Source organism: Rhinolophus sinicus, linkage group LG14 (genome assembly GCF_036562045.2).
Source record: "Rhinolophus sinicus isolate RSC01 linkage group LG14, ASM3656204v1, whole genome shotgun sequence".
NCBI classification, from domain to species: Eukaryota; Metazoa; Chordata; class Mammalia; order Chiroptera; family Rhinolophidae; genus Rhinolophus; species Rhinolophus sinicus.
In genome coordinates, this window is record NC_133763.1 from 52,130,983 (window position 1) to 52,152,460 (window position 21,478).

At 46.9% G+C, this 21,478-nt stretch overlaps 2 protein-coding genes and 1 long non-coding RNA gene across 4 annotated transcripts in view; 1 reads left to right on the forward strand and 2 right to left on the reverse strand.

Annotated features, from left to right (window-relative positions):
• The window catches only part of LOC109451576 (uncharacterized), a 420,408-nt gene that overhangs the window by 392,780 nt on the left and 6,150 nt on the right, over positions 1-21,478 (forward strand). The window lies entirely within an intron of this gene.
• Positions 8,659-9,230, reverse strand: LOC109451568 (late cornified envelope protein 3B). Its single transcript, XM_019739890.2, has one exon. The coding sequence runs from the start codon at positions 9,228-9,230 to the stop codon at positions 8,901-8,903; it is 330 nt and encodes a 109-aa protein (XP_019595449.2). The 3' UTR covers positions 8,659-8,900.
• Positions 18,850-20,230, reverse strand: LOC141568676 (late cornified envelope protein 3D-like). Its single transcript, XM_074319204.1, has 2 exons — positions 19,780-20,230; positions 18,850-19,354 (listed from the first exon to the last, which is right to left on the reverse strand). Exon 2 carries the CDS (start codon positions 19,335-19,337, stop codon positions 19,056-19,058), a length of 282 nt encoding a protein of 93 aa, XP_074175305.1. The 5' UTR covers positions 19,338-19,354; positions 19,780-20,230; the 3' UTR covers positions 18,850-19,055.

Sequence of the window (21,478 nt, forward strand, 5' to 3'; positions counted from 1 at the left end):
GCTCAGTGCGGGGTTGCCACAAACCTTCAATTTGTAAAAAAAGAAAGAAAACTAAAAAAGAAAAAAAGCAGTATCTGGAAAGCACGATAAAGCAAAGCACAATGATGTGAGGTATGCCTGTAACCTCTTTCATCTCTCTGGTGATTTTTATAAATTTTCATTGAGATTTATATTTCTGAGGATTCATGACTTTCATTAATTCTTGAAAACTTAGAGCCAATATCTCTTCAAATATTTTCCTCACTCATGCTTTTTTCTTCCTCTTTCTGGAACTCTTATTAGATGAATGTAGGACTTTTACATTGTTTATTCAAGAAACCACTGCATTTCAATATGTTTATCTTCCAGTTCATGATTTCTCTTTTTAGCTCTTTAAAACATATTGTTTGCCACCCGTTTACTCCAATATCTATTCTTCCTTCCTTCTAGCAAACCGATCTGAGGCACAGACCCCTGGTTATTAATTTTAAAGGTTTCCCCCTTTCCCCATAAGCCCAGGCTAAGGCAGACAAACACTAGAAAATGACTCTCCCTGCCCTCAGGCAGCTGCCATATACACTCATGAGTTTCCTGTTCCGGTTTTGGTTTTCAATTCTTCTTTCAATTATGGAACTTTTTTCTTACTTTCTTTCAAGCATACATAGGCAGCAAAACAATGTTTATGGTATTTTATCTAATAGCTGAGATGGTTATAGCATAAAGATTTTAAAGTTATCTAGTAAGCAATATTGCCAGAACCAGTAATTGGTTCCTTGAAAGTTCCAGGCTGTCTCAGCTGTGCTAAGGGAAATCCAGGGAAAGAACTTCTGGTCTTTTTGTGGCCTATTATGCCCTGGGGACTAGTGTGGAAGAATCTGTGGTACTTGATGCAAGAGAACCTCACAGAGAGGCCAAGCCCAGGGACCGGTTGTTGATTCTCATTCGATTGCCAAGCAAAGCAGATTTCTTATACAACAACGAGACTCTAAGATTCTTGAGGACAGTGGTTGTGCCCTATATGTCTTGGCATTTCCCTGTTCACTCAGCACTATGAGTTGTATATAGAAGTTGTTCCAAAACAACTGTTGATTGATTGTTGACAGAGTAAGCGCCATAATTTAATCCTCGCTTTATAGTTTGTACTCATCAGAAAATTGCATCAAGGTGTGGCACATTCTCGGTACAAAGCAACATATTACTCCTACACTCCACCCAGTCCAGAAACCTACGAAAAATGCCTGGGCTCATTTTTGACATTGTATACATTGCATTCTTAACCTATTCAACAATTAAGAATAAAGTAGAAATGGTTCGTGTACTACCTGTTTCGTTAAAAGTATGTTATTTAAAAAACCTTTAAGGGTAAATAGTCCCGAATTCGCAACATCTTTAACATTTGAAAGGACTATGAGACTATGTGGTCTCATTCAATGCAGGAAAACACATCCTTTCTACAGTAACCTGCTTAATGCTCGAACTTATCGAGCATTAAAGATGTTACCTCACTGCCTCGCAAGACAGTCTATTTCATTTTGAAGATCTTAATTTGTTTGAAAATCTTTGTATTAAGATTTAATATTAATGTACATTTTTCTTATTGAATAATTGTGTTCATTGCAGAAAGTACAAATATAAACAAACAAAAGATAAAGCAACTCAGAGTTCTATTACCTACAGATAATCATTTTTACACCTGGTGCGTGCTTCTCCAGATCTTGTCTCTACACAAACATTTTTTTTTTTTCTTTTAACAAAAATGTATTCAGGCTGTGAATGCTATTTTTTTAATCTGAGCTTTTCACCCAATTATATACTATAGCATCTTTTCCTGACAATACACATTCATTCAGAGCATGCTTTTCATGCCAGAATGGCTTTCCAGTCTATAGATAACCACTGTTTAAGCAACTCCTTATTGCTGGGCACTGTCTGACCTCTGACTTGTTACGATAATTAAATATGCTATAGTGCCCTTCAAGTATTCATTCAACAAATATTTACTAGGCGCCTCCATTCTGCCTAGCTCCATACTAGGTGTGGGGGATTCAGAATGGGGGATAAGGTCCCTCCCCTCACTGTTAACCTCTGAGGGGGGAGAGGGAAGTCAAAAATAAACAACTAAACGGGATCACTGATAAGATAATTACAAATAGTGATAATCATTATGAAGACAATAAAACAAAGTGATGAGATGAAAGTCATAGGATCGAGTCTGTCATTTAGGCAGGGGAGGTACACTATCCATATAGCCCATAGGATACACCTGAGAGGAACTTGTAGAGGTGGAATTTCTGCATTTTGTGTGAAGGTCTCCTCCCAGCATGACGCAGAGGGCCTGCTTCTTGCTTCCTTCCCCCTGCTGGCTCTCTGTCTTGAGCCTTACTCCTATGCGTTGGCCTTACTTTCAAATCTGCACAAAAAGAGGTAGAATAGGATCGTTGGCCCCCAATTACCCAACTTTCAGATTGAAAAACAACATTTTTGCCAATATAGTTTCATTTACTGTCCCTCCTCCCCAACTTGTTTTCTGGACTAGTTTAAAGCAAAGCCCTGGCTTCACGTTTTCCCCGCCCATGCACACTGGAGTATGTATCAACACATAAGAGCATTTTCTTTCCTGTATAACTTCAATGCCATTACTATGCCAAACAGAATTAACAATACTTTGCTAATATCATGCAGCACTTGGCTCATGCTCACGTTTCCACAATTGTCTAAAAAATAAATGTGACTTGAAAGTTGGTTTTTTGAATTAGGAAGCAAACAAGGTCCACACATTTGGATTAAATGTCTTCTAATCTGTAACATTTACTTTCACATCATTTACTTTCTAAAGAAACAGATTATTCATGTTGAAGAATTGCTTGTATTTTTATTTCATCTGGTAGATTCTTTCTGGTGCCACTGAACTTTCCTGTGATATCCCTATGTTCCCCAGTAGTTCTTGAAAACTGGTAAACAGATCCAGAAGCTTAAATTAAATTCAAGCTTGTGTGTGTGTGTGTGTGTGTGTGTGTGACAAACTTACATCGAATGTGATGTGATGTATTTCTTATTGTACCATAAAAGAGGCACATAGTATCTAGATGTTCTAACATTGACCTGTAGGTTTGAGTGCTGTTAGTGCCATCCATCCATTCATTTTAAAGTCCCCTATAAACTTTTCATCAGATGCTATCAGCACAGATTGATGGCTGTTTCTAGAGCCATTATTTCTATAAGGGTTAATAAATGGTGATTTTCTGTTTCTATCATTCATTCTTCATTTATTAACTGAAATTGTGTTTGTCAAAAAGAACTTTCCGCATCAACTTTGCAGTAACCTGAAATACAATTTGGACAGGAAAGACAGAATAAATGCTAAATTCTTTCTCTTGCCAATTTTCAGAATACCGAGCTGGTGACCTAACACTTTCCAAAGATAGCCTTTTTTTCTTTTCTTCTTCTTCTTTTTTTTTTTTTTAAAGAAGTTTCATTATGGACTCATGGATTTCTCTATTTTTCAATGTGCCTTAATAAATTGCAATAACTATTCTTTTTGATTCTCAAATTGTCCCATTTTGTTTGTTTGTCTGTTTGTTTTTTAGCTTCTTGTCTTGTGTCTTTTTGACACAACCCCAGCAATCTACCATAGCTTCCTTGCTCTCTGGTACAATAAGATGTCCTAGGGCCCTCTTGTGTGTCACCTGCCTCAGATCTAGCCGCAGACATTCCTCCAAAGAGTCCTGCTTTTAGTGGGACCTGGTATTCAGAGACCCTAATATGGGCTGCATGGATAAAAAAATACTACTAAGTTTTTATTACTGCTAGGTATTTTTAGTGGCCAACACGAGGAAATGCATTTTTTAAAGAGAAAAAAACCATGAATGAATAATGATATTTCAATTTAAATTAACATTTTAGGATACGTACTTTTTATATTATTTTTGAATCTTTTCCCTCGAATACAAAAAATTTTGGTCTTTTTTTGTTTTATTCTATAACACAGCTATAGTTTCCAAATGATAATGCCAATGTTACTACTAATGATAAGACCGTTCGGTGCTATGTAAGATTTCTTTGATACTCTTTTCGTCCTTGGAATAGAGCTGCAGAGTCCAAATACTGTGGTTTGAAGTTACTTGAAGTAATTCTTTTCTCAGTGTAGTTATGTCATCAACCTTATAGACACATTTGTTGTAGTGTTCTTTACTGCTTAGAGATTTTTAAATACTTTTGTTTTTAATCATGTGGTAAACATTTACATTATTCTGAAGTTAAAATTATGCAGCAAGGTACATTCAACAAAGCCAAGCTTTTTTTCGTTGTCCCATCTCTCTCTCCCACACACAATAATTTTTATTAGTATTTAGTTTAGCCCCCAGTTTCTTTAATTCTTAACCTTAATTTTTTCACTCTTTTGTGTAGGCAGGAACACGATTAGTATTACCATTTCCATAATGGAGGAAGCTGCATTGCTCTGTTTAAACCTTGGGCACTGGACTCTAAATCCAATGTTTTCTCCCCTGGTTTCACACTGCCCTCTACAGACATTCTAAAAAATTTCATCAAGGAGATACAGCCATCTGGTCACCATTAGGTTAGCCATCCAAATTTCAAGACTGCTTGCTTTAATTATTACCCCTCCTACTCTAGAATTACGTAAAAGAGTATGCCAGCTATCTTTGGACTTCAGGTGGTGCTTGGTGTCTGGAGCTAAAAAAACACGTGGGTAAATATGTGTGGATAAATGTCTGTGCATGTGTGTGTGTGTTGTTGCTGTTGTTAGGGAAACAAATTATCCCTCAAAGCTTTAATTTTCTGTGAACACCCACTATAGTGATGTGGAATTGACGTGTACAATACCATCATCCCTGGAATCACCCTTCAGGCAAATGTGGGACCATTTCACGAGGAAATTAGTTTTGAAATTAACGAGGATGACAGTTCAGAAAACAACATAGCAGATCCCGCGAAGCCCCGATTGGAGTCTTGGTACATTTAACAATAAAGACACGTAAAATGTTCTGTGAGTTTGAAAAGTGACTGCAGGTTTCATTGTTGTTTTCTAATTTAATTTAATTTAATTTTAAATTGTGTTGACAACTAGGAAGAAAATAGGGACAGTTTCCCTAACGGGGCGAGTGCACAAGTGTGACAGAGTAAAAATCCTACGGTGTTATTCATCACCAATGACTTTCTTTTGCCCCCACCTCGCCCCCTCCCTCACTAGGGCCCTGGGGGAGCCAGAGATGCTGGTGTCCCAGCCCTGGATCAGAGATGCCTGCAACCTTCTAATAAGGGAACGTTCAAAACACAGGGAAGCGGCTCCCCTGCTTTGGTTCAAGGTGTTTGTAGAAAGGGGCCTCACACAGGCTCTCAATACAGCCACAAAGTGCGGTGGCTTTCCCAGCATCCCTTCTCGGCTTAAACAAAATCCTAGGATGCATTCCCATATCCCTTGAGTTTTTGTTTGAAATAACATTTTCAAAAGCACAGCATTTCAATGTCACAGGTAGTTCACATGTATACAAAAGAATTAAGGTGTTTATTCTTTCAACAATAGCAGCAGTGATAAAATGTCAGCCAAGAGCGGTGTAACGCAGGGTCTCTGGTCCCGCTCCCCGTACAAAACGCAGGATATGGTGAGGCCAAAGGAACACCCACGGAGCCATAGATAGGGGAGTCACACCACTATATTCTCGCTGGCGGCTGGGTTGGAGACATAGGAAGCAGGAGCCGCAATCTGCCGACCGCTTCTCTGCCAACCAATCAACCCACTAGCGTAGCTAACGGGTAATAGCTGATGGCCACCCAGCCACAGCAGATGGCCAACTGAATACAGCTGATGGCCATCCAACAACCGAGCCAGCACTACTCCACGTGAGGCCAAGAGCCTGGAAACTGCTCTCCGGGACTCCGTCCCCATAAGCAGTGAGAAGCTATGCTGCAGGTAGGACCTGGAAAAGTCACTTTTATATCAGGACCAGTGTGACAGCCTTAATTTGTTGGGGACGGACTAGGACAATCCAGAGGGAGTTGTCACGGATTTGGGGTGAGCCTGCCCAGGCTCAGGTCCCCTCCCTGGGCTCACGGAGGGACCTGGGGGAGGCTGCTCACCTGAGCCACAGTCCTCCTTCCTGCTGGTTGAGGGGCTGCCCTTCCCCAAGGCAGTCACTGCCTCGGGGTGACCAAGCGCAAAGTCACCTGTGTTTACTGATGAAATGAGAGAGATGCCCTAAGTCCTTACCTCCTCTGGACCAGCGAGCTACAGTGCCCCTAATTCTTAGGAATCCCATACTGTCTCATGACTTTGTTTCAAAAATAAAGTTCTTTTCTGACAATCAAAGTAAGGCACATTTGCTAATTTTTTGAAAACTATGGAAGTATGAACCAAACTGTGTGTGAATACAAAATCAACACCATCTGCATACCGTATACACTACTTTTTCACATTACACGTGAGAACGGGTCCATCTGTAAAAGTGGTTTGAATCACTGACCGGCGTTTTAATCGTTTTGTGGAAGCACAATATTTTAATTAACTCTTTATTGTTGGATTTTGAGGCAGGTTCTACCTCATGGCTCCTGTAAATGATGACACACACATTAAAAAAACAAACAAACAAACAAAACAACTGTTGATTTAACTGGGGCATTTTCCTAGGAATTGTTACTATTCTGTCAAATTCAATGACTTTTTAAGCTGTTGGACATACCGTTAAATGGGTCGTTGCCACTGCCGTGTATATACCTGTTTCTCACAGACCCAAGAATCTGGTCATTACAAAAAGACAGGTGGAAAAATCTTTGTTGTTTATTAAAGATGTTGAACCTATTTTCGTATTTCTTGGCCATTTACAGTTCTTTTGTGAATTACCTTGGTCCTTTCTCAAGGTTTCAAAATTGGGAAATCATGCTTTTATTCCTTAATATGTTAGCATTTTTGCATTTGTGCTATATAGAAATTATAGAGCACTAACAATATATAATAATATTAATGTTGTTGAATAAATGCTAGAAACATTTCTAGTTTGTCGTTGCCTATTTAAAATTTCGTGCGGGTAATTTTTGCCCCCTGGGGCTGCAAATCCTAGTGGGCGGGGCAGCGGATTTGGGTGCTGTCTTTGGGGAGAGACTGAGAATCACGGCCGCAGGTGGCCACTAGGTGTCTCTGGTCACTTTCTCAGCCTGAAGGGCAACCTGGCAGCCGTCTGATGGGGGCGGAGCTGCAGTAACTGCCCTGATTACTTGGTGTCTTTGACAGAGGCCTGCCTTCCCCTGGCATCTGCGTCTCTGCACAGACACCAGTTCGTGCTTTGGGGCCAATGTGGGTCCCTTTGGGTGGCTGTGGGGACATATCCGGCACAGAGGTTTCTGAGAGCGGGCCACCAAGCCCGCTGAGGTTGCTCGGGTCCTGTTAGAGCAGGCATCGCAGTATGCTAAGTGGAAGTTAGTGTAAGGGGTGAGCAGAGCAGGGACGGGCATTACAGAAATATGAGTTGGGGGAAGGGACGGAGGACGCCCCAAGGCTCACTTTCTAGCGGAGGAGACAGGTAGATGAACAAACAACACAGGTGTGATAGTGTGACTGCCAATTCTTTCTGGACATGGGAATGGAGAACGTGTGGAGGGCCAGGCAAGAAGAGAATTCGTGGAGGAGTTGACATTTGGGCGAGGTCTGTAGAAAGTGGGCGTCCCTGTCTAAAATCAGGGACAACCTTCTTTCCCCAGATGGGGACCTATTGCAACCGTGACCTACGTGCTTGGGAGTCTTTGTGGTATAGAGGTAAACAAACAAACAAAAACATTGCACTGGGCTGAAAAAAATGTAATTTAGAAGGAATTCTATTACTTGCTTTAAAGCAAATCAGGATAATATGGCGGTTGCATCAATGGCCCGGCCCTGCAGCCAGACTGCTCTGTGGCAAGTTGAAAAACTGTGCGGTGGTTATGTTTCCATCTCTGAACTGTGAGACAAGGAGAGTACCCACATCCAGAGCTGCTGGGAGGATTCACTGAGGATTTCTTGAGCAAACAGATGGAAGAACCATGCCTGGCTCACAGGACGTGCTATGGAAATATTTGATTGTACAAGTATCCTCATTTTTAAAACCTTCGTCATCTCTCACGTCCGCGTTTCTCTTCCTCCCAATTTCCTTGTGTCAGACACTTATTTACAGAGCTCTAGACCCGTTTCTCCCCTGCATTTTCAACCTTTTCGGTTTTAACTCTCACCATTGCACCCCCAGAACCTTACTGAAGATATTGAGTTGATAGTGATCCCCGAGGCCTTTCTTTCCTCCCCTGGTCTCTCAAGTTTTCTCCTGATTTTTGGGGTGCTTTGCCTCCCCGTCCTTATCTCTTAGTTGGGGATCCTGGAATACCTCCCAGCAGAGTGACGGCTTGAGTCAGACGGTTTCCTACACCACGTTCCGGGGATATTTTCCTTTGGTTGGTGTGGGGTCGAAACCAGTACACTTCCACCTCCTGTCCCAACATGGTTTTCCTACAGGCGCCTGGGGAAATGGGAGTGCTGTTTCTTCTGGTCTGGAGTCAGGAGCTGTCTCTCACGTAAGGTAGTGATGGCGGGAGGACTGAGGGAAGAGACACTCACAGAGCCACCTGGGGGTGGGGGTGGGGCAGTCAGACAGAGCCTGGTGGTGCTGAGGACACAAACGCTTTATTTTTTCACAGGGTCAGATGTGGGTGATGACAGTGGACAGGGCAGAGATTGTGAGTTGTGCAGATTTTGAGTTGGGTGTTTTGTGGGGCCCAACAGGATAGGAAGAGCCACTGAGGGATGCCCAGCCCCTCTCAGAAACGTCTCAGCGCTGGCCAAGGCCATGGAGAGGAAGGTACAGAGGGAGCACGCTCGGCAGAGGATGCTCCCTGCAACTTTGTTTCCTCTAAAGTCGCTTGTCTCAGCACCAGAATCCAGGTCAGCAGCAGCCCCCAGAGCCGTGGTGGCCACAGCCGGAGCCCCCGGACTGCTGACCACTGCCGCTGTCACAGGACTCGGAGCTCTGGCGCCGGCATCGGTGGGACCTGCGGTTCCTGTGGTGGCTCAGGCAGCAGCCACCCCCAGAGCTGGGGCCACAACTGCCCCCAGAGCTGGGGCCACAGCAGCCCCCAGAACTGGGGGCACAGCCAGAGGGAGCTGGAGGCAAGCACTGTGCTGGGCTCTTGGGGGGGCACTTGGGGGTGGGGCACTTGGGGGTGGGGCACTTGGGAGGGGGCTGGCACTGCTGCTGGTTCTGCTGGCAGGACATCTCGGTGGGAGGGTCAGTGAGCCTGGATAGATGAAGGGAAAAGGTTAGTGCGAAAGCCCCAGCCAGCGTCTCTGTTGACGGTGCCATAAAGCCCTTGCTCCTCATACCAGCTGCTTCCTGAGCTATGAAGTTCGGGAGGAAAATAGACACCGATCTCAAGTTAAATTGACCTGAATAGACATTTCCCTCACTTCTCCGTCCTTCCAAAAATTTCGCTGGCATCTTCTTACTGGGCCCCACATCTGTCTGTTTTCATAGAAACATGGAGGCAGATCCACCCCGTCCTAGAGAATGTCTCTGGCAGGTGTGCGTTTTTCAGGCTAGGATGAGGGGATGCTGAGAGCCAGAGCTCTGCCGTGTCACAGACCCTGATGCAGCCCACAGAGATTCCTGGCTCACTGTCCCTGTCCTGTCCCCTGCTGCCCTCCAAGGTCCTCTTCTTGCTGCCTGCACACCAGACACCCCTGCTTCCCTCTTCTGTCCCCTGCAGACACTCACCGGCTCAGGAGGCAGGACAATCTCTCAGGATGCTGTGGATGAGGAGCCTGGGGAGGGAGGCCTTTTATGCTATGATGGGATGTGACACAGAGCCGAGCACACTGCTGCTTTCACAACCTGGGGGAGGGTGACAGCCGGGCGCACCCCATCCCAGCTCACTAGCTTCTTCCTGCACACGTGCGAATCAGGAAATCTTGATGACTGTTCCCCAGGCAGGTTAGGGACCTGCCGTTTGTCCTTTCACTCATTCAGCTCAGATGTTTAACTTCAGCTCTGCCCCCTGGCATGTTGGCTGGGCAGTGACAATGCAGAGGTGCATATGACACATTTCCCGACCTTGAGCATTTCCAGTTTAACTGGACAGACATCAGAGAAAGAAACATTTATGTTGGTACCACGAGGTTGACCCAGTGGCACCTCTGTCTTTTGGGCGTTAGTTCCCTATTTCTCTGTCTCATCCCAATGGTCGTGATTTGTTCGGTTGTCACAGCTCCCTTCTCAGGGTGCTGGTGCTCTGAGAGCACAGGACTCTGGGAATGAGATGTGTTGGGAAATGCGTGGAGGAAGGGATCCAGGCACTGGATCAGGGGGGGCCCTTAAGAGAACTGAAGCAAAGGTAGAATTATATACATGAGCAGACAAATACCAGAAGGGCCTATAATAGTTGAGATCATGAGACTCATACTTAGTAGCGAACAATCCAGTTTGTCTGTATCTGCTCTCCTGGGGGATGTACGATATTGATTATAAAAATAAAAACATTGAAATGATCTACCAGTGTGAAATATGTAAGATAATTATTGGGAGTCATAACGATGATGTGTCACTAATGAGCAATGGATGACGGTGGTGCTGTTACGTTACATGCATCACATTTAATAGAACAGATCTGATCATTGCTGACGCTTGCGTATGAGTGTTTATAAAATCTGAGTCCTATTATCCCTTTGGATTTCATTATAGTTCTAGAGCTGAATTTCTCATTGATTTCGTCTCTGCTATGACTGCAGTTTGCTATTCGTTTCCAAATGACTATAGTCAGAACTACAACAAATATTAAGTATATTCAAATCACATGGGAATTTTAAAGGAGATATTTAAATGGACAAGACATGTGATTCTTTTCTGTACTTGACAGTTTATTGCTTTTAGACACAAAATTCCTTATACAGGATTGCATTTTGCAACTTACCCACTTGAAAGCATAGGCATTCCATGGTTTACGTTGAGATACCTGTGGGAGAATGAATTGCACTGAGTCACAAGAAAGGGTGCCTTGGGACGGAGGAAGGGGGACAGGGTTTGAGCTGCCTTTGACCATCCTCACTGATAGTCTTCTGTCTCCAGGAGCCTCCTGCTGGGGGGATATGTGTAGGCTTAACCCCAAACTATGCCAGAGGCTCCATGTCCTCTGCAGCGTTGAGGACCCCACCAGTTGATAGTGCACTGGAAGGAAATACTCGTGAAGGATCAAAGGGGGCTTCCTTACACCAGACTGGGTGATGGAGCTGAAGGAGGACAGAAAGTGTTGAAAACCACATGGTTCTTTCTTCCAGTTTTGCTGGCGATGGAGGCTAAGAGAATGCCAGATGGGAAGGGGGCCATTTTCATGAAAGTGTGCCGTTGGGGAACTCTGGACCTTCTAAAGGGTTCACCCTGGGTCGCTGGTCTGTGGCTGTGGATCGAGATACTGCCTTCTGTCTTTTCTCTCATAGGTCTAATATGTGCCTTGAGGGCCCTCTGCTTCCTAACTGCCACCACCAGCCACCCCTCCCCCCTGAACTCCCTTCTCCTTTAGGTCATTCATTGCTATATTCCATTTAATAAACTTCTGTTGAATATAATCAATATTCCCCACCCAAAGACCACCAGGAACACACCTATTGTAGGACAGAGATGTATTGACTGGTTTGTTGCCACGAGGGACAGAGTGCACCATGGGGGAACACTGAGAGGCACTTGTTATAGGATTTGTTAGGTAATTTGGGGGAAGTGAAGTTTTGTTCTAGATTAGGTGCTTTCAGAAAGCAGGGGCAATGGGGCAAGGTGTGGGGACAGAGTCCCAGAGAGCTGTTTCCAGGCTCTCGGCTTCATGTGGCAAGGGGCTGGCTCAGGTAGTCGATGGTAGTCAGCTGTGACTAGTTGGCCATCAGCTGTTGCCGGTTAGCCATTAGCCACTGATATAACTGCTATGGCTAGGCCGGCTGGTTGGTAGGTTGGCAGAGAAATGGACGGCAAATTGCACATCGTGTGGCTCCTGCTTCCTGTGTCCCCAACCTGGCCGCCAGCGAGAATATAAAGGTATGACTCCCCTATCGATGGCTCCGTGGGTGTTCCTTTTTGGCCTCACCATGTCCTGCGTTCTGGTGTGGGGAGCGGGACCAGAGTCCCTCCATGATACAAGGCTAAAGCTGCAATTGGTGAAGAAGTAGCAACGCCTCTTGTCAGCTAGAAAAGTGGATACTTGGTCATTTTTGTGGTTTGGACAGTGCCCTTGTTTTGTCGGTGCTCAGACTGGTCTTGTTTTTGTCTTGCTCCCACATGGTCAAAGAATTCGCTTGTCTGATGTCGGACTTTCGTGTATTTGCTTGTCGTCAGTCAGGGGACACACGGCCTGGCTGCAAGAGCCAGCCCAGCTTGTTGTCCCCAGTCTGGGACGGCTCCGCCTTTTCTCAGTGACGATTATGGGCAGGCACCACGGTCAGAAGTGGGACCAGAGCAGTGGAAGGGGGGGGCGTGGTATCTTTCTTCAGGGAGGGTACAGTCCAGCAGATGGAACAAAGAAGTACTCGTTATACCCGCAATAAATGGCCGCCATTCAGAACTCAAGTGTCATGCAGCATGTGGGGGGAAAAGCTGTTGGAGTTGAGACTTTGCTGCAAAAATGAATATTTTTCCATATCTCGTGGCCTCGTCCTTACAGACAGCAGCAAGGACGGGAGTCGTTTTTCCCCTGTGGGTTGCGATCCTGGGTCATTGGCAGTGGTGGGGTGAGGAGGGAAGGTAGGGATGTGGGGTGGGATAGTGGAGGACAGAGGAGGGAGAAATACTTGGAAAAGGAGCACATATCACACACTTTGGGATCGTTTCGAACGTTCAAAACCTCCTCGTCAATGACTGTCGACGGGCAGCGTTCCCTTCATGACACACCAGTGGGTGTCTCTCAGGCTCTGTCCTCACCCCAGCCCTGATTGCCTGTCTTGGGAGGCTCCACACAAGACCTGGAGATGGCGGTCATTCACGTCACCTCCACCTTGATGAGCTGTCCCTGTCTCTCACTCCTCCTTTTCCTCATGAGGTCAGGTATCCCGCTGGCCCCGCATGCAGGGCAGCCCTCCTGTGATGACAGACATTGCCATCAGATCATGGCCTGGTCGCTTCCCCCAGAGGACAGCTCCCCAAGAGTCAACAGTCTCAGGAGTCACAGCCTTGGTCTCCTGTGGTCCTGAGGCTTTGAGGAAGTGCAGAGACTGGTCTGGCTGGCTGGAGCCTGGAAGGATTTCGTGACTTAGTCATTACAGGTAGTATTACAGGAGCGGGAAGCTCCAGATCTCAGGTTTACTTCCTGCAGCGCATTTTGGACATTCCATCTCCGAAGTAAAAAATGGATCAACAAACACCAAATCCTCCTCCCTTTGCTTCTAACTCACAGTTTGTTCTCAGTTCTGTCTCTTCCCACCCCCATAACAACTGCCATCCATGGCAAGCAGCTGAGTCATTCCAAAGGAGAATGGGAAGAGGTAGCCAGAAAGTGCCACATACCTATGCCTGTTTGAAGGTCTGTGTCACTAAGGATTTTATGGAGATCCCAATTTGCCCCTCACGGCTGAAGCTATGGCAGCCCCCAGAGCTGAGGGTCAGCTGAGGAGACTGCACGTGGGCGCTGAGCAGAAAATTGGAGGGGAACTTTGGGGGACACTTGGGAGGGGCTTGAAACTTTGGTTTGCAGGCAGGAAATGAGTGGTGGGATTGGGAGAAGGGGAGGGTGGTGAGTCTTAGTTAGAGGTCTGTTTGTTATACTCTCCAGCCCCAAGCCCTTTGCATCTCCATGGCCAGTGTCTGGAGTTTTGAGGAGAGAAGGAATCTAAGAACTCCCAAGACTATCCACATATCTGTGCCTCAGTCTTCCTGCAGGAGCTATTCTTGATTTTTATTTATTCATTCATACAAATCATTCATTCTTCCAAACCACTTATATTGTGCTGGACAAAGGAGATTCAAAAACGGGGGAGATGCTACCCCATCTTTTGGCTGACAGTGTAGTGGGGCCGAGAGGCACGTAATGAAACACGCATGAGCCAGCTGAGGATGTGGTCACACATGTGTGTGTGGGGGGAGTCCTCAGGACTGAGGTCAGAGTTTTGGGGTGTCAGTCCCCTGTTGCTCTTCAGTGACTCTGGGTGAATGATGCATCCAGATGTTGTCTCCTGCTATCGCTTGGGATGGTCGAGGAGATGAACACAGCTGTGGAGCCTGTGCTCTGCTGAGGCTCAGAAAACCCAGGCGGGGCAAGTAAGAAGGGCTTGTGGAACCCAAGAGGTATCCGGGCATCCACCAGGAGGAAAAGATAAAGCTGGTGTGGAGGGGAGGAGAGAAGGGGAGCACTACGGGCAAAACAATATGCTGGTTGAGAGCGTTTACTTTGGAGACAGAAATGGCTGGGTTTGAATCCCTCCTCTACAGCTGTGTTAAGGTAGAACCACCCGAGGAAAGAAAAAGCTAGTCACATAGGGGCACGAGGAGCCAGAGCTGTCACAGGGAAAATGGAGATGGACTAAGAAATCTACCAAGGCTGTGGTGACATGCCTTGCTAATGAACCAATGTTTAAGGACCATTGTGACGGTATCTGAGAGCCTATAGTATTGATTCTAAGGGAGCCAGGGGCAGTAACTTAGAGAAGAGAGTGATTCAGACTGGCTGGCACAGCTGAGAGAGATTAGCCCAAAGATGAACGCTAATTGATGGGTGTGATGATAATGAGTTTGGTGATGGTAATGAGCAAACACCTGACCTACAGTGGCCCAAGGTTGTGGAAAGGGCAGTTGCATCAGCCGGGTGGCATGGTCTCATTGCATTCGTTATAACAATAGATCTATATTACCCCCTGAATCCCGTGTTAAAAATCCCTAAGAATGAGACACATCATTTACATTTCATATGTATCTTAAAATGACAGATTTTGATAAATCATTATTGTTATATTACAGGCATCTGACTATCCTGATACAGGGAAGGCTGGAGGTGTGGCCGTCCTCTTTCAGTTGCCAATATATCGTAGTTGAGTAGAAAACTCAAGCACTTGCAAGATACTTGTGTGAATTTTTTTTTTTTTTTTTACTAAGACTCAGGGACTGAGTACAGAAGCCTGGGAAAGGGATGAGAACGGGCTAATTTTTAAACAAACATGTCACCTTTGGTACAGCAATCCATCCCCTTGCCTTACTTAGCTCTTATCTTTGGTGTGGAAGCAAGCAGACACTAGACATCCTTTTTGTCACCACCAAACCAACAATTTTGGTTTCTGTCCTCACAGTTTTGCCCCAATGGGTGTCTGCTGGGTTTAGCAGGCTCTTACCAGTATCTATGCAATGCCCACGAATGAGAAGCCAACCGAGTATAGATCCACCTGTGTCTACGTCTGTTGTCTTACCAGGGCATAGAAAACACCTCCAAGGGACCCACTGGGATGTAAGCTCCCTGAGAGCAGAGTTTTGGTCTCTCTTGTTCCTCACCAGTTCAAATACCTAGTTGAGTGCCACACAAGTACTTGCTGAACGAATGAAGGCGTGAACGATTGGGTTTGGGCTTGGCCTGGGAAGTCCCCAGATGAGGACTGAAGAATCTGTCTCTCTACAACTCCTGAGAACTCACTTTTCGGGGACCCCTTTTAGTGGTGGAATCATAACTGACATAACCTCTGGCTTCCCCTAAGTGTCCTGGGGTCTCAAAGCTCAACTTTATCGGTTGGTTCTGGTCCCACTTCTCTAGACCTCGGAGTAGATTTACCAACCGCAGGGATTCTGGTGACACGTAACAGGAAGTACAGAGTCTCTAAACCTGGTTCTAGGGACACACAGCCATCGGGACTCTGGTACCAGGGTGTCTGTGGAAGAGACGGGTCTTGGTAGTTTAGACAGCAGCGGCCAGAGCTGAGGCCACAGCGGCCCTGGGAGCAGGAGGAGACTGGCAGGGACTGGGCACTGGGGTGGGCACTGGCATGGGCCCTGTGGAGCCTAGCCGTGCTGCTGGCTTTGCTAGCAGAGCATCTCAGCAGGAGTCAGTGACCAGAGAGGACATAATTATGGGTTGCAGAAGCCTCTGGCTACCATCTCTTCTCTGATGGGTATTGCAGACCCCTGGCTCCACTTCTGAACTAAGAAATGTGGAAAGGAAATGAAAAGCAACATGGAATTAATTTAGCCTGGAAAGATACACTTTCCTCCTTGGCCTCCCGCTAGGGGTCCTCCCCAGTGGGTGCTGAGGGCCAGGGAGGGATCTGAGACAGTGAAAGGGGCAGGTGACGGTGCTGTTAAGCTTTCGTTAGGAGTTAGGCTTCCCTGAGTTTGAATTCCTGCTTCTCCGGTAAACAGCTGATGACCGAAGAAAGAAAAAGCTGTAAAGAGACAGAGACACGGTAGACCCAAGATGTGAGGAATAAAATCAGAGCGAGAGACAAGAAATCTATAGAGGCCACAGTGACATGGTTTGCTAGTTGAGACACAGTGACAAATATACTATCTGTCAGTACGATAACCACTGTGAGATTTCTTGCTGCAGGAGTGGTTTGGGGAGGGACTGATTCGAGTGGGTTGGGGCAACTCAGGGAGATTAGCTGAACTGTGACTCATATTTCACGGGTGTGGTGATAACTGATAATGAGGGTGAAATGGTAAAGCCTGGGTGCACCAGGGTACCAGCGACTGGCCAAGAGTTTTGGGAATTACGAGTCTGTGAGCTGTGTGGTATGTTGCCCCTGTATTTTATTTTCCCATTAGAGATGCATTGCCCTCTGAAGCATCGCATGTAACAAGGAGATAAATCTTTTAAATCACAAATATTAACTACAATGATGACAAAGCATTATTATTATTTTTTTTTATAAACATTGGTAAAAATTACACGTCTGGTTAGTCTGTTATAGGAAAGCCTGCAGGTGTAGCCATCCCTTATTGGGTGATCAAATAAGTAATAAACGCCCCAGGAAGGGCATGAGCACAGATGCCTGCTTTTCCCTTCTTTCTTGGTTGTTGTCTTTGGATGTGGAAGCCAGCAATCCCTCGTGTCCTTTTTCGTCACTACCAAAGCCACTATCTCAGGGTCAATATTTTGCCCATGCTGTGTGTCTTCCCTGGGTTTCGTAAACCAGTACCAGGGTGCACACAGCCCCATGGGATGAGAGGCCCAGTGAACCGAGAGGCCACTTTATTTCACTCGTTGTGTCATATGTGAAATCGGGGACTGTCACCTATAGACCCATAGGAATGGAAGTTCCCGAGAGAAAAAACTGTCTGATTGTTTGCTGTACGCCTGCGTAGTGCCTAGAACCCAGCATGTGACAGCGGCTCCGTAAAAGTGTGTTGAGTGAATGCAAGGGTCCCAGGCAGGGACCTGGTTTCACCCTGATGAGGTCTGGAGAATCTGTTTTTTTCACAGCTGGGACCTCCCCTTTTTGGCTCCATTTTTAAAACGTCCGCTATGACTTTCAAGCTCTCTTCCGTGTTGCAGACAGGAGCTCCATCGGTTGGCTATGCTCCCTTTTCTCATCACTCAGATGCAATCCCATCAGAGCCATAACCCTGTTGATTCTCAGAGTGGCCGGGTGAGGTACTCCTGAGCCTCCAGTCTTTTTCCACAGCCCTCTGTGGAGGCATGTTCTAATTCTCCAGTTTTCCAGCCTGTGCTTTAGTGTTTCAGTCTGCAGAGCTGTTGGGCCTGTGTGTGGACAGTGCTCACACCTGGCATTCCAGGTTCTGTACGCTGCTCAGGTGAGGCCTCGCTCTTCCCTGGAGCCAGGCCTGTCCTCCCCTCCCCTCCGCCAAGACTCCCTCTGGCTGAGTGCTCTCTGGTGGTTTCTAACCGGACTTAACCTCACGGCCAGGACTGTGGCTTCTACTTCAAGGTCACAGTCTTTCTGATCCCCAAGGTTTAATCATTTCCCGGCCTGATAAAATCTCTTTTCAATGTCATGAACGTATGAATTTACCTATAGTTCCCCCCTGCCCCCCGCCGTCCGTTTGCTCTGCTCAGTCCCTAACGTTTTAATAGTTGCCATTTGATTGGATCGTGAGCCCTATGACATTTCTCTGACTTTCTGGCACTTCACGTGAGATATCACTCTTGGTCCACAGGGAGGAACATTATTTTAACCTCAGTGGCATCTGAGTTTTACAAGTTAAGCCAAAACGTGGGGCTTGACAGAGGTTCATGGTTGTATAGAGTTCAAAATATAGGAAGTATTTGCTCCTTACATTATATTGACCTATCATTTCAGCAACACTTCCCATTTTCTCTTTTTTTTCCTTAAAATTTTCATGTCACAGACTCCAATCATCTTGTTAACTGAACTCCCAGCCACAGCTCCTGCTGCTGCCCTGAGACCTAGTTGATTTACATGCTTCTCACCTTCCGTCTCTCTCCTGCATCCTCGTAGAGTCCACTTGACTCTCCTTCCTGAAGTGTATGTCTCCTTCCTCCATCTTTTTATCCAGCTCTTTCTCTGCCAATTGTTTTGTTTCTTTGCCTCCTGATTCCTTGTTTTTTAAGTAGGATTCAGAAACAGCTTATCAACATCAGCCGAAGCCCCATCTCACACACTGGCCATTTCCAGATTGTTATCAACACCACTCGGGTTTCATAGGAAAAATCAGTCCTTCCGCTGAGAGTTGCAGGGCCTCCGACCAACACAACCCTCATCCTTCTTGCAATCTCCATTCCCACCTAAAAACTGCACAACCCTTCTGTGAAGGGAGGGGAAACTGCTGGTTTTGCCTGGTCCAGAACTGAGATTCTGCCCCCTGAGCTGGGTTGTGTTGCCAAGGAACTGAGAGGAGGGACCCAGTGAAATGATACGTGAGCCGCCCGTGGTCATGAGAAACAAGCTTTATTCTTTCACGGGGCCAGGTGCAGGGTGGGGGTGTGTGAGGTCCAGGGTAACAGGCTGGAAGACCATCTGGACAGAGCTGAGAACCCCCCCTGGGAACATCCCAGCTCAGTCTGGGGGGTGAGTAGGGGGTGTCCCCAAAAGAATGCCTCCCGCTGGGGCTTTTCGTTGGCCCTTTGGCTTCTTGTTTCCTCTGAAGTCACTTGTCTCAGCACCGGAATCCAGGTCAGCAGCAGCCCCCAGAGCCGTGGTGGCCACAGCCGGAGCCCCCAGACTGCTGACCGCTGCCACTGTCACACGACTCGGAGCTCTGGCGCCGGCATCGGTGGGACCTGTGGCGCCTGTGGTGGCTCAGGCAGCAGCCGTCCCCGGAGCTGGGGCCACAGCCAGAGGGGGCTGGAGGCAAGCACTGTGCTGGGCTCTTGGGGGGGCACTTGGGGCTGGGGCACTTGGGGGTGGGGCACTTGGGAGGGGGCTGGCACTGCTGCTGGTTCTGCTGACTGAACATCTTGGCAGAAACTTGACCTTGAACAAATGAAAAAAACATTTTGAGCACAGAAGCTGCAGAAGTTTCAACGCCGCACCGCCGACCCCACCATAGATTTTGTCCAGCACTTGTCCCCTGTGACCAAGCAGCTTTCTAAGCCAAGCTCTGAGGGAGAGAAGTGGGAACATGGAGGGGACACATGCGGTTGGATAGAGCCTCTTCCAGGAGGTCAGAGGGATGCGTGTGCATCCCTGACAGCACTCAGAGCAAGAATGGGAAGGGACCCTGAGGACCTGTGGCTTTGGGGGTTCACAGCCCCCTGACCGGTGCCTCGGTGGCTCCTTCCTCACCATCACCCTCCCCCCCACTGCTGCCCACTATGGACCTCTTCCTGCTGCTTCCATTCAGACGAGTCCTGCCTCCCAACTGTCCCCGCTGAGGGTCTGTCCCCTCAGACACTCACCTCAGACACAGGAGTCAGGACAAGTCTCTCAGGATGCTGTGGATGAGGAGCCTGGGGAGGGAGGCCTTTTATGCTATGATGGGCTGTGACACAGAGCCGAGCACACTGCTGCTTTCACAACCCGGGGGAGGGTGACAGCCGGGCGCACCCCATCCCAGTTCTCCAGCTTCTTCCTGCACACGTGCCGACTGCACACTATTTTCCCATTTGATTTAATTGTGACATTACACAGGTGTCCCCTAAGCTGATTTTTTTCAGTCTGTGAGTCCAAGATGAGATCACAAGAAATGTATTTTCTTCCAATCACAGTAGCTGGAAATGAGCAAGTATCTAGTCACAAACTGTCTCCACTTAATGTGTTGGCATCTCCAGGGGGAAGTGTCGCATGGTCATGGCGGCCAGTCTGACAGCTCTTGTCACCACAGAGCACTCCCAGCTCTTCCTGTCCTGATCCAGGTCACATCCGCAATGTCCACCCTGCTCACAGGACTTACAGAGCCGCCCCGCCCCACCATCCTGCTAAGAAAATCATCCTCTGCTCTCATGTTTTATTTAATTCCTAGCTTCCTACCTTCATGGGATGGTGTTTATAGCAGGGCCTCTTCTCCGATTTCCTAACACACATAGTGGAGACCTGGGACTCCTCTGGGGCTCTCTTTTGGAGTTGGGGACATTTAGGTGCTATGGTTTCAGGGTTGGGGCTTGAACGGAAAGCCAATGGTTGGAATGTACCCAACCACTGAGACTGAGGATACTCTTCAGCTGTTGTTACCTAATGACTCATGACTGTACCCTCTGGACCAAAAAGGACAAAGTTCCTGCTTCTATTGAAACCACAGGCCAAAGAGAAAAACTATTGATTTTTACAGCGATCTGAACCCCCAGATGAGGTTACGTCTTTTTCCATGCTCAATAGCACTGCTATTTCTCTAAACATACGCCACAGTTAAATTCATTGTTTGTGTTTCTTTGCTAGATTGTCAGCCCAGAGAGGACAGGCTGCATCTCTTTTCCAGCTGCATCCCTAGAGCTAAGCACAGTGCCTGGCCCCCAGCTGATGCTCATTTAGAGTCTGTTAACTGTAGGAACCTGGGAATTAAGGATTGAGTGAGAAGAAATTCAGGAGGAAGGGCTAGCGGTGGGAGGGTCAGGTCTGTCGGAGAGAAGATGGTGGGTGACGTCCCCTTCCTGGCCCCACCCCAAGGTCAGGCTGGACTTTTTTGAGGGGCCCCAAGTGTGATGTTAAGACCACTTCCAGTAGGTTGATCTCTCTGTATCCTCATCCAAACGAGGACACTACAGAGTAACTGCACTGGGACATGAGTTGTAAACTAGGACATTCCAGGTACCCCAGGAGGGACAGTGGCCCCATTTTTGTGGCATTAGTTAAGCTTGCCACATCTGGCAAAGCTGATGAAAAGAGAAGTGAGTTTCCCACTATTCTCTCCCTCTTCATCCTCACCACAGAGTGAAAAATTGTTTCTCTTTCCTATTTCCCCCTTTCCAATCTAGTATTAGATCTAGCTGTGGGCAACTCGTGATCTGAGGAAAATGGTCACCACAACTGAAAGGTGGCAGAGAGAAAGCATGGCCACAGGGGGTCAAGAACCTCTTCTGGGGACGGGAGAATGTCAGTGAGGGTATAAATTCCTTCCCCAACTGTCTCCATCCTCCGTCCTGAGCTAACACTCAGAAGGCT